General features: G+C 38.7%; 1 protein-coding gene across 1 annotated transcript; it reads left to right on the top strand.

Moving 5' to 3' along the window:
• Positions 1 to 4,404: 4,404 nt before the first annotated feature.
• Positions 4,405 to 16,960, top strand: LOC115664540 (uncharacterized). The gene is made up of 10 exons (XM_056319219.1): positions 4,405 to 5,662; positions 6,341 to 6,384; positions 7,548 to 8,736; positions 9,308 to 9,351; positions 10,646 to 10,734; positions 10,817 to 11,594; positions 12,473 to 13,157; positions 13,267 to 14,362; positions 14,606 to 14,920; positions 15,015 to 16,960. Exons 1-10 carry the CDS (start codon positions 4,560 to 4,562, stop codon positions 16,893 to 16,895), a joined length of 7,224 nt encoding a protein of 2,407 aa, XP_056175194.1. The 5' UTR covers positions 4,405 to 4,559; the 3' UTR covers positions 16,896 to 16,960.
• The last annotated feature ends 6,677 nt before the right edge of the window (positions 16,961 to 23,637 follow it).

Genomic DNA, 23,637 nt, shown 5'->3' with positions numbered 1-23,637 from the left:
AGGGCCTGAAGTGTCCAATCAGTCTCAAATAAGGACCCGAAATACCCAATTAGTCTCAAGTAAGGGCTTGGATTCACCGGCCGGTCAAATGCTCACCGGCCGGAGAGCACGTTACTGTTCCGGCTATCGAAACAAGGGCAGTTTCGTTTTTTCTTTTTTGTTTTTCCTTTTTCTGTATTTTTCTTTTCCTTTTCCTTTTCCTTTTCCTTTTCTGTTTTTTTTTTTCCTCTCTTCTCTCCGTCGGCCACAGCCGGGGCCGGCGGAGGCTGCCCTCGCCCAGTTGAGGGCCGCCCTTGCCGGCGTCGAGCGAGGGCGAGGGTGACCCTCGCTAGATTCGGCGAGGGCAGCCCCCGCCTGAGGCCAGCAACCTCCGCCGGCCCCGGCTATGGCAGGTGGAGGGAAGAGAGGAAAAAAATAAAAAAAGGAAAAGGAAAATAAAAAAAAGAAAAAGGAAAAAAAAGAAAAAGACAAAATTGCCCTTGTTTCGGTCGCCGGAACAGTAATGTGCTCACCGGCCGATGAGCATTTGACCGGCCGACGAACCCAGGCCCTTACTTGAGACTAATTGGGTACTTCGGACCCCTATTTGAGATTGATTGGGCACTTCAGGCCCTTATTTGATACTATGTCCACTTTAGATCATTTTTTGAGAAAATGACCCCACTTTGGGTACTGATTTGAAATTTTCCCAATAATTAATGATTTGATTTTTTAAAAAATAAAAAATATTAAAAAAATCGATTTTTTTTTTGCTTGAGATAAAGTCATGAAATTGAAATCATTTTCCAATGAAATCCAAACATCATAAAATGATTTCGATCATATATCTCTAAACAAATGAAAACTAACCGTATTCTTGGAAAATATTTCCGGGAAATCATTTTCCTTTATCATTGAGTTTTCTGCGAAACAAACGCACCCTTAATTATAATTGGATTGAACACCCTTGTTAAGCATAAAGAAAATTATTATTTCCAATGCATTATCTTTTACGTGCTATTTGTGTAATTAGTGTATTGTAAACATTTTCTTATTAAGTATAATTGACAAGTATTCCGAAGACACCCGTTAAGAAGATTTAAAAAACACATGATTATATTAACGTCGGCAAACACACACACACATTCGGCCACAAAGAAAATCCGTTTGTGTAAGTCAGTTAATTTTTCTATCCCCCGAAATAAAATAGTGATCATGAAATAGATTTGAAATAGATATAAGAAGTAAAAAAAATCTATTGTTTTGTTCCCAGGAACAAAAAGAGAAACAATGTTATTTTAGAGAAACAATTTCATAAACCATAAACCCAAAAACCCAAATCCCTAAAACCCTAAACCCAAAATCCCAAAACCCTAAACCCAAACCCTAAACTCTAAAACCCTAACCCTAAATCCCAAGACCCTAACCTTTAAACCCTAAACCCAAAACCCAAACCTTATAGCCCTAAATCCCAAACCCCAAAGACTAGAGGCTATGACTGGCAAGGTTCGGCCTTGGGCAAGGTTTGCGGTCGATGAGGTCACCCCTCGCTTGCTTCGAGTGAGGTTGAGTCTCGCCCTCACTGGCCTTCGACAAGGGCGACCTTGCTTGAGCCCGGTGAGGCCGACCCTTGTTTGAGGCTAGCAAGGCCAACCCTTGTCGGCCATAGCCTCTGGCCGGTCACCGACTATCGCTAAGGTTGCGCGACTGGCAAAGGAAGAAGAGGGAAAAAAAAATATAAAAAAAATTAAAAAATACGAAAAATACTAATAAAATTAATAAAATTTGTCCATGTAGGACAACCGACGTCTACGTTAGCGAATTTCGGCCAAAATTGGCTGGATGGACTCAATTTTCAAAATGTGAAAACGTTTATGACTTAATTGATAAAATTGAAATGTTTATGACTAAATTGGCAATAGCGCAATAGGTTTTGGACTTTTTGGACAATTTTCCTTAGTGAAAATTTGTAATCTTTTTTAAACAAAAAAGTTCGAGACAGAGTTGAGATTAGACATAAAGTTTGGAATTTTTTAGGGAATTAAGCCATAATTTTCTTTGCCACTCACTTCCATACATTCTCTCAGTTTGACTTTAATTATATATAATAGAAAGATATGCTTCTTTAATTATATATAATAGAAAGATATGCTTAACATGTCCTGAAAGTCCTCATTAGTCTGATCCTATAATTATATAGAAATTTTTTAAGATATTTGACTTTTTACCAATAAAACATGCAAAAATGCACAATTTCAAGCAACATTTAGTGCATATTACAAGGTATAATACGAGTACTGATCCGTGTACAATTGCCTGAAATTCAAAATCTTTCTATCTACTTTTTTTTTCTCAAACCGGTCGTTTTTTTTTTAAAGTGACCATGCAAATTCATATTAGTGGAAAACCTTGGAATGTTTTTGCAATTATTCCTAAAATTTACCATAGCATAATTCAATTGCTTGCTAAAAAATTTTATTTGATTTTTCATTTTATAGCCATGCATTACAATTTTATTTTTCTTTTATCAATTATAGATGTTGTTCAGTTACCAAGACAACCTAGGGATAAACTATACATCTTTTCAAAAAGTACAGAGACCATTTTGAAAAACAGAAGAAGTTGGTGGACAATTTTGAATTTAGTGTGTAATGATTAAAGCTGGATTTTGAAATAATGTTAGTTCCTATGTTTGCCACGTGACACTTTAATTTGACTCAATGATTGCCACATGGCTGGACATATGACATAATTTTGTCACTTGGCTCACGTTTACTGATAAATGGTAATTTATTGATTTGTCATCTCTAAACTTCTCTTAAACGAAATATTTTATTTCGAACATTATTAAAAATATTCTTGAATTAAATGTTCTTATATTTAACAAAATATTAATTAATCCTTAGGGTTAACGTAGTTGGTTGAGGTATTAGGGTATTTTCAGTTTTGAAAGTGGAGGTCACATGTTCAAATCCCGCCAATTGGTCAAGACCATATGTATAAGTCAAAGGCCTAAACTAACCCGTTCACTGGGTTTGCATCTTTTTGCAAGCCAATGTTTACTCTCTCTCTCTCATTTGTGCACTCAAATCACTGGTAGGAGAAGAATGAGATGTTGAAGAAGAAAACAGCCGGATGAAGCAACATTGAAGAAGAAACCTAATGAACAAATTTTTTTAAAAAGATCTCTAATGAAGAAAAATTGCATTTTGCTCGTAAAGGAAACAAACCGAATTTGCCCGACCTCAGAGTAAATGAGTATTTTTAGGTTGAGATTTTTGTCTGGAAATGCAAGTGGATTATTTTGGAAAGTGAGTAATTCAAATTCGTATAAGTGCAAAATCTAAGTAAGTTTTTTCAATTATTCTTGAATTTTATCATAGCATTTTTTAACTAGCGCTTGCCGAAAACATTTGTTTGATTATCCAATTTGTAGCCATATATTAAAATGATATGTTTCTTTAATAAATTATTGACGCACATTTAATGTTTTGGCTAATTCATGGAATTATACGAGAGTCATGCATAAAGCTTGTTTGGAATGATTTTTACTTTTTTTTTATATTATGTGACGCATGTATTATGGCTTTATTTTAATCTCAAGGATCTAAAACTTTCAGAGTATATTAAATGTTAACACGTAATTATATTCACATAAACCTATTTTCATAATATTTTAAAATTTAAGTAATATTTTTAACTTCGATGGGAAAACCAAACAATTACATATTATTTTTCGGGAAGTCCAAACATACAAGTTCAAAAATAAAGATAAACCCTCATCTTTAAGACTTGGAAAACCTCGTGTTTTGCTAATAGACATGCGGTCCTGCTGGTAAAGGGATTGGGGGATGGGGACGCTAGTATCCAGGTCCGGGGTTCGACTCCCGCACTCTGCAAGTTGCAAAGAAAAAATCAGAGAGTAAGGAGAATTAGAGATAAGATGTATTAAAAAAAAACACTCTCCCCTAGCAAGGCACGACAACTCCGGGGGTGGATGCTAGCGGAGCAAAGCGATGACTAGGATATACTCCGCACCACACTAATTCAACGATGTGAGATTTTCTAACACAACTCACATATCATGAAACTAGAAGTTGCAAAACATTGGAGAAGGGAGATATTGCTGATTAAATTTTCTGTCAAATTTTCATTATAACCGATAAGGTCTATTTGCCGCTATCGGAATAACTTTTCTAGATCTCTAAACTATGACAAGGATTGGCTTTTGGAACAATTCCTTTGATGAGCATATAATTGGCTTTTTGACCGTGTGAAATCAACCCGTAGCCAACTAATCATCGTGGAATAGTCGCGTTTACCAGAAAACTGGGACGAAGAATTTTAGGAGTGGCGCAAGTTGCCCGATGGAATTGTGGACAGGAATAGGCGACCGGAAGGAAGGATCAGACCAACTGGATGATGACACAAATTTCGAAACACGACTCTTGGACTCGAGAAAACAGAGGATAGGAGCATGTAGAACGGATCCGGTTCAAGCAAGGCAAATTACATGACTTTGACTTTCGAGGAAGAGTCACTTCCGGCCTAATCAGTCGCAGAAAAAGGAGCTGTATTTGATGGTGCAGCAATCGCAGACGTCGAGAATGGAAGCGCTGAAACGAAAGTTAACTAATTCTAGGAGGCGAGAGATTGGTAACAGTACGAGTACGATGCCCGAGCAGCGAGAAGTAGAAGCTCAGGCCCAGGAACCGGCAGGGGATGCTGGGAAGTTGGTGTTTTTCGGCGAGAAGGCGTTCGAATTGGAGGATTTCTTGAGGGCCATTACGAAGTCGGAGGCTCTGGGAAAAGGGAAGTCAGGGACGGCCCGCAAATTAGTTCTGGAGTCTGGGTCCAGGGTGGTCGTGAAGACTCTTGGTCTTGGGCATGTGAACGTTGATGCCAGGGACGAACTCAAGGAGAGGATAGAAGCTATTGGCGCAATGGATCACAAGAATCTACTCCCTCTGAGGGCATACTACTCTGAATCTGGGGAAGAAATGCTTCTGGTGTATGATCTAATGCTTGCGGGAAGCTTGCGCGGATTTTTACATGTAAAAGAACCAAATCGGGCAAAATTGGACGTGGAGCTAAATCCGGCAAACAGATGGGAAATCAAGTACCGCATTGCCCTTGGAGCCGCCCGGGCCATAGAGTATATACATGCTCGAGGCCCCAAAGTCTGCCATGGAAACATCAAATCATCCAATATCCTCCTCAGCTCATCATCCTTACGTGAATTAGATGCGCTAGTCTCTGATTACTACCTGACCCCTTCCCCCGCAACCGACCCCCAGAAAGCAGATGTCTATAGCTTCGGGATTTTGCTTCTAGAGCTTGTAACTGGGCGCATTCCAGAAGGAGGTTATCATAGGGTGCCTGCCGGTCCTCAAAGTGCCAATCTTCGCCTCCAGTCTGGTGTTCACGAGCAGTGGAGGTTTGAGGTTTCTGATCACGATCTCCTAAAGTACCAGGATGATAAGGAGGAGACTGATGTGCTGTTCCAGGTGGCAATGTCATGTGCAGCCCTGGATCCAGATATGCGCCCTCCGATGTCTGATGTACGGAGGATGATTGAAGACCTGCGTTTTTCTGGCGTACGGAAGAATGGGGCCTCACGGTCAAGACCACAACTGCAGCCCGACCAGGTCGATGAAGTAAGCGAGCATATGTCTGCTGCAAGGTGAGTTGGTCTACAGAATGCCAAAACTACTATTGAAATGTCTGGCTGCTTTACGAACACATTTAGCAGTATGCAATCAATTTAACCTTCTACTATGTCCACTAAATTCTAGTTGAAAACAGAGGATACTGATGCCAAACACCAAAGGGAAGTGGGAAAGGTAGGAGAACACAAAAGTTTGAGGGTAAATTCACATATAGGAAAAGAAAAAGAAGAGGAGAATGCCTGACTTTTTCTAAATCTATTTACTTTTTACCTTCTGCAATCATTTAAGAAATTCCCACATTTTTTTCATTTCCTTTAGTTTCTCCACCTTAAACTGCGTTCAAGCAGCCATTAGTTTGCTGACTCGGGATGTTGCCTATGTTAAACACTGACTTCACATCATTGGGTTTTGACTAAATCGCCTAACCATTCTATTCATCTAAAGGTGTTAACGTAGCAACAGATTTTTCGAAATTTAAATTAGCATAGATTTAACTAAGATATATACTTTCTCTTGGCCTGCACCCATCATTTTTCTCCACAAAAAAGTGCATGATACTTCCTGCACTGGTGAACCCAGATTATTTTTTCCTACTTTCAATAATGGAGAAGTTCTAGCACTTCAAGATGCTTGATTTGAAGGGTAAGGCTTCATCTCGGTTCACTGTGGCCTAACTTAAGATGATTTTACAGGAATAAGCCAGATGAGCTGTTGGAAGTTTCTGAAAGAGGATATGGTAAGATTTCTTATCTTTAATATTGGGGGGTTCTGATCATTTGAAATTAAAATATGGACAGGTTCCAGGATTCTAGCAACGCCATTATTTATTCTACCGTTCCAGATGCATTGAACTTGTGTTCATGGGCTGTCTATGTTTGTGTTTCATTGCAACTTCCTCTGTGGACATAGAAGTACACCCACAATAGGAAATTAATGGGAAAGCCTCTTTTACATAGTGAGGAAACAATGTTGTTAATAATGTTTTTGCATGCTTCAACTATAACTGGTATTTCAAGAAGTGCGCAGTATTAAAAAAATCCTAAAGATTCTGCCATGTTACTCTGTAAAATTATATCGTAAATTCAGTCTCGGTATATTGTTTCTTCTCAATTTGACTATGACGTGGGACTCTAGATCTGCTGACATCAAGTACAGATTCAGAAGTCTAGGACAGAAACAAGTTTGTTTTCCTGCAGAAGTAGCATAACCGTTCATGGAGGCCTATTACGAATAAACCCCTTGCCTCTAGTGAACAAATTATGACCATCTAGCCAATTGGCACATACATTACCTTCCTCAAAAATTAGTTGTTCCCTTGCCGGTTCACTTAACTTTGAATTCCTACCAAGTACAATTGTGAGTCCACTTCTAGTATCCCTCATCTAGAACCCGTATCCCAGGCCATTTTTAGTTCTTTTATCACTTTGTAGTGAGACTGCTTACTCTTCTATGGAGCTTACTAGATAAGAAACAATTCCTGTAAATGATACTTTGTTAAAATCTAAATGATGTTAGGGTATAACAATAAAAGAAATTGCGATGGAATAGTAATTTGTTCATTTCAAAAGGAACCAACTAGTAAATGGTGGTATGAAAGCCTTTAAAATGTTCATTTGCTGAGGATCCTCATGAGCTCGTATTTGCCCTAAAACTCGGGGAATCCTGTTCTTTAGTTGACTCATCAGCTCTAATCACCTTGCACCTCAATGTAACTTGTAAGCGATCTGCAATTGAAGTCACTCTTCTGCAAGTTCATGAACATTGATTAAGGGTTTGCATGTTTATAAACTGGACAATGTACGAGCTCATTGTCATGATTTTGCCCGTATTTTTCATGTGTTCTTCATTTTCCATCACAATTCTGCAAGGTGTCTTATGGGATGTAATTATCATCTGCAGCCCCCTCTGCACAGGGTCCAAACATTGATCCACAACATGGCCCCACATTGGATGGGTATGGTCAGCCATCTCTACTGTCCGATCACACATCTTCTTTTCCTGGACAAGTCTATTCATCATTATTGCCTCCTCCTCCTCCTCCTCCTCCTCCTCCTGCGGTTTCATCAACTTCTGCAACGTTGTTCGGCATAAATTCACCGAAATATTCTTCCACTTCCCCTCCTAGTTCCCCTTCTCCTCTTAATGTCCCACCATTGCTGGAGTCAACTTTGCTTAATGAGAAAAAAGAGATTAATCCACAAAATGATAAGTTGGTCTTCTTAGGCAATCCACTGATGTCGTTTAGTTTCGAGGAGTTTTTGAATGCTAATGCGGAGGTTCTTGGGGAAGGGAGCATCGGGACATCTTACAAGGTAGTTTTGAAGGAAGGGACAACGGTGGTGGTGAAGAAGCTAAGGGATTTGGCTTCATCTACAGAGCAATATAAGGAGCAGATGGAAATGCTTGGAGCAATGGATCACGAGAACATAATTCCTTTGAGGGGGTACCAGGGAAAGTCACTGTTGTATGATTACTTGCCCATGGGAAGTTTATCTGCACTTCTACATGGATTCAGAGAAACAGGAATGAGCCCGCTAAGCTGGGAAATTAGGCGTGCCATTGCACTTGGAGCTGCCCGGGGAATAGAGTACCTACATTCTCAAGGTCCCAATGTCTACCATGGAAGCATCAAGTCATCCAATGTCCTCCTCACGGCAACATATGATGCACAGGTTTCAGATTATGGCCTGAACCAACTCAAGACACCTTCCATTCACCCTGCATCAGAGGTCGCTGACTGCCAAAAGGCAGATGTGTATAGCTTTGGGGTGTTGCTTCTGGAGCTTCTGCTTGGGAAAGCACCTACTAATAGTTGCAATCTTCCCAGCTGGGTCCATAGCACGATTCAAGAGGAGCTGGATGGGACGATTGATGTTTTCGATCCCGAGCTCCTATCATACCAGCATGTAGAGGAATTAACAGGGCTGCTGCAGCTGGCAATGGTTTGTGTAGCCCAATGTCCTGGTATGCTCCCTCCAATGTCTGAAGTGCGGAGGATGATTGAGGAGTTGTTTATTCCTAGTGTTCTGAGTGACTGGGACTTGCAGCCTGACCAAATCAATGAATTGAACCATGACACGTCCACGTGGTAAGTTGTTTTAGCGGTCGCCAATATTCACAATGGTTCATCTGGCTTCTAAGGATCACATTTAGCAAACATAAAATCAATCCAATCTTTTAGAATAAACACAGACAAATCAGTTACAGACGTGTCACTATCAAACCTATGAAGAGAAGTGAGCCAGATTGCATCTTTTATGCACTCTCGAACAGTAGCAGCTTCAAAGCCCATCGATGACACTAAAAAGTAGAAGTACTAATAATGGTAATTGCCTATTAATAATACTTCATGAATAAAAAGAAGCCTCCCTCAGGAAATTAATGAATAAAGAGCTGTCCCTAGGTAATAATTGTGTATCAGTCCATCAAAAACTGCATGACATGTCAAGCATATACTGAAGACAGATGACCTTTTTCATTGTTTCTCTCATTTCTTTTCTCTAGTGGTGATATGGGTGTAAGCTAATTAGCAAGCAACCTGAAAAAAGAAGAGAGATGTGTATATAAACTATTTTGAGATGCTTGTTTGGAAGGATATGATCTTAGATTCTTAGTACACTGTAGTACATTATCGCCTCACTTGGGAGATTCTTTCACAGGAAACTGCCAGATGAAGCTTTGAGTGTTTCCGAAAATGCTTATGGTAAGCTTTTATATGCTCAGTATTTTCTGGTTTGCTAATATCAAGTGAATCATTGCAGGTCAAGGATCCTTGACACTTTCGTTTGCACTTGGCTGGTACTAGTGACTGCTAGTTTTGTATTTCGAAACATAAAAAAAAGTACTTCCAGAAAATGAGAATTAATAGAAAGTCTCTCTGATTCAGTATAAAATATTGAACCTTATTATGATGCTTTGAAGTGTTAGTGCATAAATCTCAAGAGTAATTTGGAGAGCATGTGTTTTCCTGTTTTGTGGGTTAGCCCTGCAAGGGTCAAGTGCAGATTTCAAAGTCTGATAAGAAACAACTTTGTTTCCCAGCAGTCTGATTTGTGATTGGAGGTGCATGTGAAAAACTGTCTGCCTCTTGTCAACGAACCATGATTAGCAAGCCAAATGGCAAACCCCTCCAACCCTGAAAATATGATTTTATGGGCCATTGCCTGTCACTATCAAGTAATTTCGACTACTAACTGTGAGTCACCAATAGTATCAGCCAGCTAATATCATGTTGCTTGCCATGTTTAATTCCTGTCTTAGGATCCGCAGCTTAGCACAGAGATATACCTATACAGAAAGAAAACTCACTTAATAGGTCCATGGCCGCATAAGATAACAAACCTTGAGCAGCTGCTGCTTAGCCTCGGTTGTCTTCTGACCCCATAAATAATCAATTTGACCAACTCATGGTGGGACCAACAGACATGCATGCCTGCTTCGCCGGGGGTTGCTTGCTCCTCGTTGAAGGTCTTTCTCTAGAAGCACTTCCCTAGGTGTTTCCTTGTTAGATCTAATGGATTTTATGGGCACAATAAATTGTCTTGGAATAAATTCTCTCTTCATTGTGATTTTAACAAGTTAGTAAAAGGATATAAACATTTGTAGGAATTTAATTTTGAAAATCCTTAGAGCTTTTGTCTATCCTACAAACTCAGGGAATCATGTTCCTTAGTCGATTCATTAGCTTTCAGGAAGTATGGATCATGCTGCAGCTGTGTAAAAGACCTTTTTCACTCACTTATCTTCTGCAAGTTTATGAACTTGTATTTTGACTTGGTTGTTAACTGACTTTGAAATTTGCTAGGTCAGAGGCCGTGATTCTGCACATATATTGTGTTTATATTAATTTACCTCATGATACGGCATTGTTTCTTAAAGGGTACTGCATTTCAGGGGGTCATATGAGTAATTTTTCTAAGCCAAAAAGCAAAAAGTTCTTGCTGACAGATGCCTTCTGTTAACAATGTCTCAATTTATACTTGTATATGTGGATGCAGTGTCTGACAAAGCATTCATGTGGGCGAATATTCTGATGCTTGACTTTGAAACTGAGCTATTTGGGATCTGCAAGGAATTTGGGGCAGAGGTATTGTTTCATTGGTATACTAAGCATCTGTGGTGTTTATATTGCTAGAGAGGTCATTCATCTTTTTCTCATTTGTGAGTAGATTACTTCCTTGCAAATGGATGCTGCTACTTCTGCCGCTCCGGTTGATTTTCCCAATGATGAGGAGGAAAAAGAGAATCAAATAGCAGAAAGAACAAAGAAGATTGAACTCCAAGAACCGCAGGCCGGAGACCAAGCAGCCTACTCTATTATACCTTCTAGAGATGCTAATATGAGTATTAAAAAGAACGAAGCTCAAGAACTGCCTGTACAGTCCAATACTGGGTCAACCTCAATTCTGCCACTAATGCCACCTCCCAAGTTAGAAGCAGCAGTTCATTCAGCTGAGGATGGATCTTTGGCTAGTTCTGGCACACCTTCAGAATCAGCATGCCCTTCACTGAATCAAAACTCCGATTCACAATGTGGCATCACATTGGACAGGAATGGTCAGTCCTCCAAATTGTCCAACCTCACATGTTCCTTGTTGTCTTCATCAGGACAATTTCAGTCATCATTAATTACTCTTCCTCGTCCTCCTCCTCTCCCTCAATCCTCTGGGGCATCATCATCAAATGCTATTTCGTCTGATCCCCCAGCCAGTGCCCCTTCTCCAACCCCGCTTGTTTCAACTCTGCTAAATGAAGAAGAAGTGCTCGACCTACCAAATGATTATGTTGTCTTTTCTGCTTCAGGGGCTCAGATGGAACAATTGGTGCCTTCTTTCCAACAGTATCAATATGCAAGTTTCGCGAGAATGATCATTAAACCACCAAAACTGCAGGCCGTCAAACAGCAACTATCCACTTCTTTGGCAATGTCTCAAGATATCATCTCAGGTAATAAATTCAAAATAACATTTTACTCTCCATAGTTTTAAAATTTTCTGCATCCAATTTGTGTTGTTGAGTGGATCATTTTCTGAAGAATTCTGAACTTAGAGAACTATCTAATTAGTTCGTCACAAATTTATGCATTCAAAGTTCTGCCCACTAGGTCCACCTATCATCTGACAGAATTCTACCATTTGGTGAGGGGCAAAATACACAAACTTGGAGCCAACAGATCAGTCTCGATGAGTTTATTTATTTAGTTATTGTTATCACTGGATAATTCCTTAAATTGTGTGAGAAATGTGTAATAGCATTATCATTGAGTAGAGCATTTTCGAAACAATGGTTAATAAAATTGATCTGGAAACTCCACTATGAGGTCATTTAGTTTCTCAGTTAAATTGCCATGTCAATAAATATCAACTCATGTTTAATGACTTTTCCCCTTTGAAATGACATACTGATGAGCGAGTAAATTGCTGCCAAATCTGGGTACAACAAATGAGAAAATCTTAACAGCCTTTTTTCTTATACCATTAGACCTCCATTGCATTATTCAGTTTTTCTTTCACAATTTTCTTACTTAACATGGTCCGACTGAAGTTGATGGATTTACCCGCATATTTTTTGTGTATTTTACAAAGTAACCATGCTAAATAGGTGATATGTGGAAACAAAATTCTTTTTAACTGTCCTGTTCTTTAAATGGTTGTTATTGCAGTTATTGTTGTTTTTTGTGTTTGTCAGTTCTTCCTTTCCATACTAAATCAAGTGGTGCTCTCATCAGTTTACTCCAAAACAAAACAGAGGTCTATTGAGATATCTTGTATGGTTCAATGAACTGTATCGTCTTTGTTGTGTCTTGCTGGGTAAACATTAAACAGGTGTGAAGACAGAGTTTCCAAACGGGGAAGAAGGAATAGCACCTGTATCAGAAAAGGAATTTGAGGTCAATTCTATTGGTGGCTGTGCATCCCTATTGCCCAGAAACAACAGTAATGTTGAAGCCACTGCTACTACACATAACCCAGCACAGGTTCCAGAAACAATGTTGCTGCATCTGGAAGAACCATTCCGGATGGAAGACTCACCATCATCAACCTCCATGTCATCTGGATATGACTACGACGTTTTCTTGAGTTTTAGAGGGCCCGATACTCGATCAGGCATTGTTGATTTCCTCTATACCAGCTTATTAGCTGCTGGTATCCACACATATAGAGACAATGAAGAACTAAGAGTAGGAGATGAGATTGGTCCTGGGTTACAAAAAGCGATCTGCCATTCACAAATTTCAATTCCCATCTTTTCCAAGGGCTATGCCTCTAGCAAATGGTGTCTGAATGAGTTGGTCCAAATGGTGGAGTGTAGGAAAACAAGGAGACAGAAGATCATGCCCATTTTCTACAATGTTACACCATCTGAGGTCCGTCATCAAACTGGGTTTTACGGAGAGGCCTTTGCTTCGCATGAGAAACGATTTGACAATAAGGTTATTAGCAAGTGGAAGGCTGCTCTCAAGGAGGCTGGCGAGCTAAAGGGATGGAACAGTGATCGGGCGACCAATAGGTAATTGATTTTGCTTGTTGCTAGTATAGCTTTCAGTCATTGCTTAACATTCTTTATAGTTTTTCCTTGATTTTCTAATTCCTCTTCTTTTTCCCTTTGATACCATAAGACACGAAGGAGAGCTCGTAAAACTGATTGTCCATAAGGTTGTGGATGAGTTGAAAAAGGCTTATTTGCTAGTGACCGACTGCTTGGTCGGAGTTGAAAATCATGTGAAAGAAATCAATAGAATGATGTGTGGAGATTCAGAGGACACACGGATTCTTGGGATCTATGGTTTGGGGGGTGTAGGGAAGACTACTCTTGCCAAAATCATCTACAACCAACTATCCCATCGTTTTGAAGATTGTTGCTTTCTTTCTGCTATCAAGGAAACTTCAGAGCTGAAGGGCATCGAATGTTTGCAAAATCAGCTAATCTCCAATATCCTCAAAAGAAACTGGACTACTATCAGTAATGTGGATGAAGGAATGAAGACAATTAGAGAAAGGTTGTCTTGCAAAAAGGTTCTTGTTCTACTCGATGATGTTGACAAAAGGACTCATTTGAATTCACTTATGGGAAAGCCCGCATGGTTTGGTTTAGGAAGTAGGATTATTATAACTAGCAGAAACAAGGATATTGTTGATGTTCCTGAGGTTGCTTGTACTTATGAGCTTGTGAGCATGGACTTCAATCAATCTCTTCAACTTTTTTGCAATCATGCTTTTCGAAGTGATTATCCTCCGGATGAATATGATGCTTTCTCCTCAGAAGTAGTCAAAACTACAGGAGGTCTTCCTCTTGCTCTTGAGGTAATAGGTTCACAGCTATCAGGCAAAAGCAAAGATGTTTGGGATGTTACATTGAAGAAGTTGAGAAAAGTTCCCCATGAGGAAGTCAAGAGAAAGCTGAAAATAAGTTATGATGCTTTGGATGATTCGCAAAAACATATCTTCCTGGATATTGCTTGTCTCTTTGTTGGATTTGATATAAGGATTGTAATTCACATGTGGAACGAAACCAATCTCTTCCCAGGTGAAGGCCTTCGTGTCCTTCAGCAGTTGTCTTTGATAAAAATTGGAGAAGAAAATAAGCTGTGGATGCACGATCAGCTAAGAGACCTTGGTAGAGACATTGTTCGTCGAGAATGTAACATGGAATTGGAAAAACAGACCAGATTGTGGGATCATGAGGAAGCTTTGGACATTCTGATGAAAAAGAAGGTACCATTGAATTTCTATTATTTGGTCCCCATCAAACTGACTAAGTTCATGCTTTTCACTTTAATTGTGTGCTTAATATCCAAGGGGATTTATTCTTAAGCCTTTTCCGTTGCTGTCATAGCTTATTCAACTGTTAGACTGATGCTCAAATATTCTTTCCAAGTTTTGGGGAAAATTATACTTCTTTCATAAATGAATTTAAATAGAGATCATGTGCTTTCCCTTTTGTTTTCTTGCTAGCAGGGATCCAAAAAAATTGAGGCTCTTGCCCTTAAGTTTGACAATCAGTTGCAATGCTATTATGCAAACCAAGAATTTGAGAGGCTATCAAATCTAAAATACCTTGAAATGAGGGTCGTCCCGGAAAACTGGCCTTCAAATGATTTTGCAGCCAACATACAAAAGCGTCCGCCTATGCTTTCCAAGTTGAGATGGCTTTCATGGCATCAATTTCCTCTGGATATTAAACTGATCAACCTTTCCATGATGAACATAGTCATTCTCGATCTATCATGGAGTAAATTTTCAGAAAGTTGGGATGGTTGGACTCACATCAAGGTAAGATTATTATGTGATAGACACAGAATGTTTCTGTGGCTGCCTCCTCTTATTTGATCCATGATTTCATAGTTATATGATTGCTCTTTTACAGATGGCAGGGAATTTGAAAGTTTTGAACTTGACTGGTTGTGCACACTTGCATAGAACTCCGGACTTCTCGGCAAATGTAAACTTAGAGCACTTAATCCTCGAAAACTGTGCAAGGTTGGTCCAAATTGACATATCTATAGGGCATTTGAAGCAGTTGGTTTTTTTGAACTTGAGGTTTTGCATTAAACTCCGCAAGTTGCCAGAAGAGATATGTAACCTAGAATCTCTAAAAGAACTTCTCATTGACGGGACTTCTATAAGAGAGATTCCAGAATGGAGAGGGATGAAAACGCTGGAAACTCTCAGTGCTTGTGAATGTCTATCACTAAACAATTGCAGATCAATTGGTAACTTAACGTCGATATTGAGGCTTTCTTTGGAAAATGTTGAAATTACTCAACTTCCTCCAGAAATTGGAGAGCTCGTGAAGCTTGAGCACTTGTCTTTAAGTAAGTGTAAGTTGCTAAGGAGACTTCCAGACTCGATTGGTAATTTGGAATCACTAATCCTGCTAAATCTATCTTACACGCATGTTGAGGAGCTGCCTGATTCACTCGGGAAGTTGAAGAATTTGAAAGTTTTAAGGATGTATGGTAGCTCCATAAGAATCATACCTAGTTCAGTTGGGATGTTGGAGAAGCTGGAAGAGATAGATGCTGAGTTCTGTTGGCATTTGAAGGGGGCAATTCCTGATGGTATTGGGAGGTTATTGTCTTTGAGGGTCTTGAAACTTTCAAGCACTAGAATATATCAAGTACCAAGACTACCTGAAAGCCTGATCAGTGTACAAATTTCCACTCAATCTATGACGACACTTCCTGATCTATCAAACCTGATAAATTTAATAGATTTGGATTTAGACATTCGAGAAGTTCCATTGGCCAAAGAGGATTCTATTTTTGTAGAATCATCTCAGCTTGTACAGTATCCATCACCATGGTGGATTGGACAGTTATGCAATCTTGAGTCTTTGAAGTTGTCATGTGACACCATAACTGCTCTCCATAAAGATATCGGTCTTCTTTCTCAGCTTAAGAAACTTGAACTTCTTTGCTCTAACTTACAGTTCCTCCCTAGCCTTCCGTCAAATTTAAGATGCTTGGTGGTTAAATCATCTCAATCAATGGAAACATCTATAGATCTATCAGAATTGAAGGAACTATCAGAATTGAGGATTGATTCTTCAGTAGTAACAGGTATTCAAGGCCTTTATGATTTGGAGAATCTCAAAATTTTGAACTTTAGAGCACTCAATTCACTTGAGAGATTACCTGATATATCGAACTTGAAGAAGCTCAGTGAGCTGCATTTAGAATACTGTCATAATCTGATTGATGTTCAAAGTATTAGCGGCTTGGGGAATCTCAGAACTTTGAAGCTTATAGCAATTCCATTGCTGGAGAGATTACCTGATCTCTCAAACTTGAAGAAGCTCACTGAACTTCACCTTTGGGACTGCCATGGTCTAACTGAAATTCCAAGCTTTGAGGATTTGGAGAATTTGATAATGTTAAAGCTAGGTGAACTTCCTCTGCTTGAGAGATTGCCAGATTTATCGAACTTGAAGAAGCTCACAAAACTACATCTAGGACAGTGTCAAAATCTCGTGGAGGTTCAAGGAATACTGGATTCATTGGAAGACTTGTGCATAGAAGGGTGCAAATCTTTGGTTGAGGTGCCTGATCCGTCAAGTTTCAAGAAACTGAAGTCTTTACACATACGTGATTGTGAGAAGTTACATGTTGACAAGATTCGCTTCTCGGACCTTGAGATGCCTGACAGGGTGGCGCATGAAAATTCGACATGCTTGATACTGAATAAAATAGGCTTCTGTGTTTGTCAGCTGGGTAGGGAATTTTTTTTGCCGTCTTTTTCATCCTAACAGTGTACTTCCTGTCATAAGTTAATTTAAGCTTATTGAGAGAAGTTGATCATCATAAGAACTCAGGCCAACATCTCCGGACACAGTGCTCACTTCACTGACTGGAGGACATTGATTTTCCTTGAAGCAGGAATAAGTATCGCTAACTTGACACAACCAAACTTCTGTGACATTGGTTTTTGATCGCATGAATCTTTGATCCATCACTCTCACAGTACTTGCATTGGGCAACATTCATTCTCATTAAACATTAGAGGGCTTTCTCCTTACTTATCTGATGGATTTTCCGCAGTTTCCTGAGAACAAATTTGTTTTCCGCATTATGCTAGCCAGCACATTTGAGAGGTGAATATAGCCCCTTGCCATTGCCTAGAGTGCCGATGTATAAATGAAATGTTTCAAATCTCGCAGTCATTCATTGTCAGACCACCCAACTATTCCCATTAATCATTGTCGAAGATGAGAAATACGGACTCTTTCTGAGTGAGTGCGATTTTTTATTAAGGCATTTTGATCAAAATGTGTTCGTTCGGAGGTCGCAATCGATCTCTTAACGTACAGGTAATCCTTACTTAGAACAGTAACTAATCCCAGGGCTCATGTGACGTATGGTAGACTTGCATATGTTTTGGGTTTTTATGTTGCAATACATAACAGCTAGATCATTCTGCAATAGCTACTAAAAATCTAGTATTATGGTTGCACACTACTGCTTCCCATGACATTATTTTTTCCACACTGGTTCTAAAGCTTGGGAGAGAGGGTAGAATGTTACCTGGAACTGGGGGAGGCTTTGGTGCCTGCACAATTAGCAACTCACAAGAAAATACTATCAGAAGCATGATTTCGTTGGAAAGCCTTAATTTTGCAGATTGCTCGTGTTCCGTGAGGCAAAAATACAGAAGACAGTTCCTTGCTGGTAAATTCTTGAAAGCGTTGGTAACTGTGTAACACGTTGACCGGAAACTTGTTTACCTTGGAACTAATTTGTAAGCTAGCAACAGGTTTTGAATGGTAACATTTACTTGTACTTCAGAAGTTGCTAATTGTCTTAATAACCTATCAACTTTTAATTTTTGATATTAACTATGTGTTAAAGTTATTAACTATAACATATCTCCCATTAAGTTACCGACTAGTTTTAGCTTAGTGAATAGTATTTGATTCACTTACCAACTTTTTATTTAATCATTTCTAAATTACTAATTGTTTTGCAATTTACCAACAATTATCTTTGGACCTTACCAACATATTGTTTGTTGGAGATCAAACATTATAAAAAGTGCTGAAGGTGCTGAAGATATTCATGGAAGCAAGCAACCAGGTTGATTTCGATGAAAATTAGGCTGTTTGGAATAAATATGGCATGGATGTACAAGTTCGAGACTTTTCGTGATATTAATCCTTTTTTTTAACTATCCTAAGTTTCAGTAAAAATTTCCATACGAGATGTGGTCTCATTTTGTTTTTTAGACAGGTCCATAGAAGGACACTAAAAGTTAGTAACCACATAAAAGTTTTATTAAGAATGTTATTAAGCATTATGTTAGTTTCCTTCCCACTCACTTTCATTCCATTTTTCTTCCCTCCATTCATTTTCTTTCCCTATACTTTTTTCCCCAAACATGTCTGTGACACGCACCATTGGGACAAGATAGTAAATAGATTGGGTTAAATTGGGTTCCTAATGCACCCCAATTGCGGAACAAGTCGGATGTAATCGCACGGACAAGCTAAATCTATGTCATGTATCTCATCACGTGGCAGAGACAGATTGAAATTCATGTCTTCGGTACGACTTTAACCATGGAATAGATAGTAGATTAAATGAGTTTTGCTAAATTAAATGGATTATATAATTTTGATATAGGATCATATCGTTTAAGAATACGTAATTAAAGATATTTTCCTTTATACCTTTTTTGGACAAGTTAGACTAAATAGGCAAAATGAAGTTTGGACATAGCAAATTAATAAGTTAATGCTTATTGGTTATATGTGAGCCAAGTGGCAAAATTATGCCATGTGTCCCGCTATGTGGCAATCACTCAGCCAAAGTGAAGTGCGATGTGGTGAGTATAGGAGTTAACATTCTCTCAATTTCGACTATAATTATATATAAATTAATAAATTAATACACTTTTATAGGATTTTAAAGCACGCATTAATATGGTACTTTTATCATTTAGAAATCTTATAGGATTATTTTAAATTTTAACAATTAAACATGCAAAAATGTACAATTTTAAGCGAAATTATGTTGCACATAAAAAGGGATAGTGTCACTCGCGATCCTTGTGATCCTTGTACAATTGACTGAAATTCAAGATTATTCCTCTACTTTCTTTTCTGGGTTTTTTTTTTTGGTTGAAATTTCTGGTTCATAATGGTACTAGTTTATTTTCGAAAGTGAGGATGCAAATACAAATGAGTGCCAAACCTTAAAATGGTATTTGCAAATATTCCTAAGACTTACCATTGCATTATCCAATTGCTTGCCGAAAACTTTTGTATGATTTTTCATTTATAGCCATGTATCAAATTTTTTTTTAAAATCTTTTATCAATTATAGCTGTTGGTTTGTTGCCGGAATGACCTACGGATAAACTATAGATCTTTTAAAAATTAAAGAGACCATTTTGAAAAAAAAAAATTAGAGACGATTTTGAATTTAGTGCAAAAGTAAAAGTATCAGTGATGGATTTATCCTTTTTAACATGCACTAGAATTCTGCTTAAATTAACGGATATTTGCAATTTTAATTGTTAAAATTCTAAATACCTTATTTGATATCTAAATAATAAAAGACTTCATATCAACTAGTGCTTTCGGAACATGTCCAGAAAATAAATTATATATAGTTAAAGTTGGAGCTGCGAAAATAGTCGTTCAGTCATCACGTCGCACTTTAGTTTAACTCAATGATTGCCACATGGCATAATTTTGCTATTTGGCTCACGTTTGACCTTAATGGGATAAATGCACTTAAAGTTCTAAAATTTGTTAAAAAAGTGCAATTAAGTCCTACAACTTTCAAAAAGTGTAATAGTCCTTAAACTTATCAAATTTGTGCAATCGAGTTATTTTGTTAACATTGTCAATTTGACTTACGGAAAACATTGACGTGTCATTTATTATTATTATTTTCTTTCTCCTGCGTGGTAGCTTTTTGTTATTTTCTTCTCAAAATCTTATCTAAATTAGATTAATAAACTAAAAAATGCTAAAAATTTATTTTAAAAAAACCAAACTAAAAAAAAAATAGCAAAGCCCTTGTCAGAGGGGCATTATCGTCGCCCACAACTAGTGAGGGCAGGCGAAGGTCATCGGCCCTCCCAACCCTAGGAGAGGGCGAGGCCTCAATAGCCCCAGGCAAGGGCCGATGAGGTTCGCCCAAATCTAGGCGATTGGGTGATGCCGGCCCTCGCTAGCCCCAAGTGAGGCCTCGTTGGTGCTAGGCAAGGGCCGGCGAGGCTTGCCTAGGTGTGGGTCGAGGTAGCCCATTTCCCCTAGGCAATGGGCGGCAGCGGTGGCGCCCTTTGGGCAAGGGCCCTATCATTCTTTTATTTTTAGTTTGGTTTTTTTAAAATTTTACCCTTTTATATTTTTAATTTAAGTGATATTTTATAAAGAAAATAATAAAAAAATGCCATGTCAATATTTTTCGTTAGTCAAACTAACAATGTTAATGGAAGAAATTGCTTGCATCAATTTTAGAAGTTTTATGATTTAATTTGCACTTTTTGAAAGTTTTAGGACTCAATAGCACTTTCATAACAAGTTTTAAGATTTCTAGTGCACTTATCCCATTATTTAATTAAACTTCTCTTTGATAATTCATTCTAAATTTTAAAAAATGGACAAATGAAAATGTCTTTAAATAATATAGTTTATTTTCAACATTCTTAAATATATTTTTAAATGATATGTTTTTATATTGAATTATATAATTAATTGATGTCCAGCTTAGCATAGTTGGTTAGAACGTCATGGGATTTTCAATTAAAAAATTGTAGGTCACATATTCGATTTTCACGTATTAGATCAAGGCCACCTACACAAATCTAAGACCTAAACTTAACCGGTCATCCAAATCTCGTGCCACCGTGAGTGCTTCTCGATCGTCGGGAGGCTGGGGGATATTTAGTTTTGTCTTTGCATAAGGATAAATTGTTATTTTTAGGTTGAGATTTATTCTGGAGTTGCAAGTAATTAATTTTGGAAAGTGAATTATCAAATTCATATGAGTGCAAAACTTGGAGATGGTTTTCACTTTTATTCCTAAATTTTATGGCCATATATATAAAATTTTAAGTTTCTTCAATGAATTATTGACACGCCTTAGTTGTTTTGGCTTATTTGAGGGATTATACCAGAGTCATGCATAAATTTGTTTTTGGATTATTTTTACTTTCTATTTTTTTCAAATCACGTGGCACAAACGCCGTGACTTTGTTTGATTTCAAGCATCCCAAACTTTCAAAGCATCTAAATGTTGACACGTAGTTAGATTCACATGAACCTATTTTGATAAACTTAAATAATATTTTTAAATTCTCCCAAAAGAGTAAGAATACTTACATCTTAATTTTTAAAAGTCCAAACATAATTAGGGCCGGCAAAATGGGTCACGTACCCATTTTATAACTCATTTTTAGGAAGCCCATATCTATTTGGGTAACTCACTTTTCTAAAAAATAAGCTCAAATGGGTTAGAGAATATATAATGCCCAAAAAATGGGTTAAAATATGGGTCACCAGCTGACCCATATTGTAACCCATATTTTCTAAACCCACCACCCGAATTACCTGCTCAGTGCTCATGCGCCCATCCACGAACGACGCTTCGCTTCCAACCTACGCTTCTTGTTGGCCGCTCGCCGCGCTTCCTTCACCGCTCGTCGCTCGCCGCCTTGGCCGCTTGCCGCGCTTCGCCGCCACTCGCCGCGCTTTGCCGCTCGTCGTTCGTCGCCTTGGCCGCTCGTCGCTCGCCGTGCTTCGCCGCTCGTCGCTCGCTGCGCTTCGCCGCTCATCGCTCGCCGCGCTTCGCCGCTCGTCGCTCGCCGCCCTTCACCGCTCGTCAGTGTTCCTGTTATTTCCAAGTACCCAAATCTCCCTTTCGACGAACAAGACGACCCACCGGGCGAAGACTGGGAAGGCGCCAGCGTCTCGGGGAGTCGAGAACGACCCGCGTCAAAAGCCCCAGCTTTGGACGAGGACGGCCCGTCATCGTCGCCTGATCACCAGCAATTGGCCCGATCGTTTCAGTCTCAAGGCGACAAGCTCGCTGAGGTGAATCGCAGTTCTTTTGCTCTTTTTGTTTTCTTGAAAATTATGATGCTGTTCTGTTGAAGACGAATTTAAGTGGCATGTAAAATGGCTCACTTGCTTACCCACGATTGTTTTAGCTTTGTCAATGCATGCGATTTGAGAGGTTGCTTCTGGGATTGTGCCGTTTTCGATGCGGGAGCTTGGAAAAAGATAATTGAAAAGCTAACCTCCATTCATTTGCAGGGGAAGTTTCTTCAAGGTCCTTGTTTTTTCGTTCTTTGGAACTTTGCTTTCCAAAGAAAGTGAATTGTCTTAATAATTTTTCAAATATGTTTTTGGTCCCTCTTTTCTTTGAGGTCCACTATGTTATTGGTGGTGGTGGCGATGGTAGGAATGGAATGAAATGTCCAATGCATAGTTATTTGCGAGAATTGTGTTTCCAGCGAGTGGAGTGGTTTGGGGTTGATGTGTTTGAAGAGGGAATGGAATGAAATGATTGGGGATATGGAATTACATGAAACGATATGGTTATCATTTACTTGATTAATGTTGATTTGCTGAATATTAAGGTTTTTTTTTTCGCAATGGGGTAGACATAATAGTAAAAGCCCATAGTCCCATTTTGGTAATCTGAGCCTGAAGATCTTGGTCAATTTGTGCAACTTGTTTGGGTGTTGTGATGCTCCTAATTGTGGACTCGGCAGCCTTCGAATTGGCTTTAAGAGTTTCCAACTTTACTGTTGGCTGCTCCTGGCTATCATACTGTAACATTGTTTGGGGAACTCGTGTCATCATCACATAATCAGATTATGATGTTAATAGGACTGCCTATATCTCTTGGTGGCAAGTGATTTTTTTGGCTCATTGGCAAGAGGAACTCTTGTAACATCCTGTTAATATCTACAACTGAAAATTTTGAATGGCTTGTCTGCTGCTGGGTGTTTTCTCATCATTGTTGAGATTGTGATCATTCCTTAGTTTGTAGCCGTAATGAAGGGTTTTGATGTAGTTTACTTGTGCATTTTGTCACAAAAGGAAGCTGAACGAACTCTTCGATGCATGCTCTTCTTCCAAATCTCTTCATTCTTTATGTTTGTATGTCACATAGCAATAGAGAGGTCCTTCCTTTCTGACCCATTCTCCTACACATAATGTGTGGATTTCAAACTACAATTGCAAATTTTTAAATTGCTCAGAAACTACAGAGGTCACACTTTTGGAAGAAAAGCAGCGATCATGACTATGATTAGAGTAGAATTGGCACATTATTCTAATAACATATACATGTGAAGAGGTTAAAGTGAATTAAATGGATGGATATGAGTTTTCCTAAATTATTAATATGTTCTAGTAATATGGGTCGGGTCGGGTACGGGTCGGGTCGAATATGGGTCGACCCATATTCGACCCGACCCAAACCTGACCCGACCCACCCGTTTGACGGGTCTAAACATAATAACCTCCAAAGTTT

Source organism: Syzygium oleosum, unplaced genomic scaffold (genome assembly GCF_021117445.2).
Source record: "Syzygium oleosum isolate NSW1041296 unplaced genomic scaffold, Sole_v2.1 Sole_v2.17, whole genome shotgun sequence".
In the NCBI taxonomy this organism is placed as follows: domain Eukaryota; kingdom Viridiplantae; phylum Streptophyta; class Magnoliopsida; order Myrtales; family Myrtaceae; genus Syzygium; species Syzygium oleosum.
Note: the sequence above shows the minus strand (reverse complement) of the source record. Positions and strands in the feature narration are given on the sequence as shown.

Excerpts from the sequence above, each read along its gene's own strand:
- LOC115664540 (XM_056319219.1), top strand. The coding sequence starts at position 4,560 with ATGGTGCAGCAATCGCAGACGTCGAGAATGGAAGCGCTGAAACGAAAG. Across the intron at positions 8,737-9,307 it reads AACCATGACACGTCCACGTG|GAAACTGCCAGATGAAGCTT; the intron begins GTAAGTTGTTTT and ends ATTCTTTCACAG. Across the intron at positions 14,921-15,014 it reads ATGGTTGGACTCACATCAAG|ATGGCAGGGAATTTGAAAGT; the intron begins GTAAGATTATTA and ends GCTCTTTTACAG.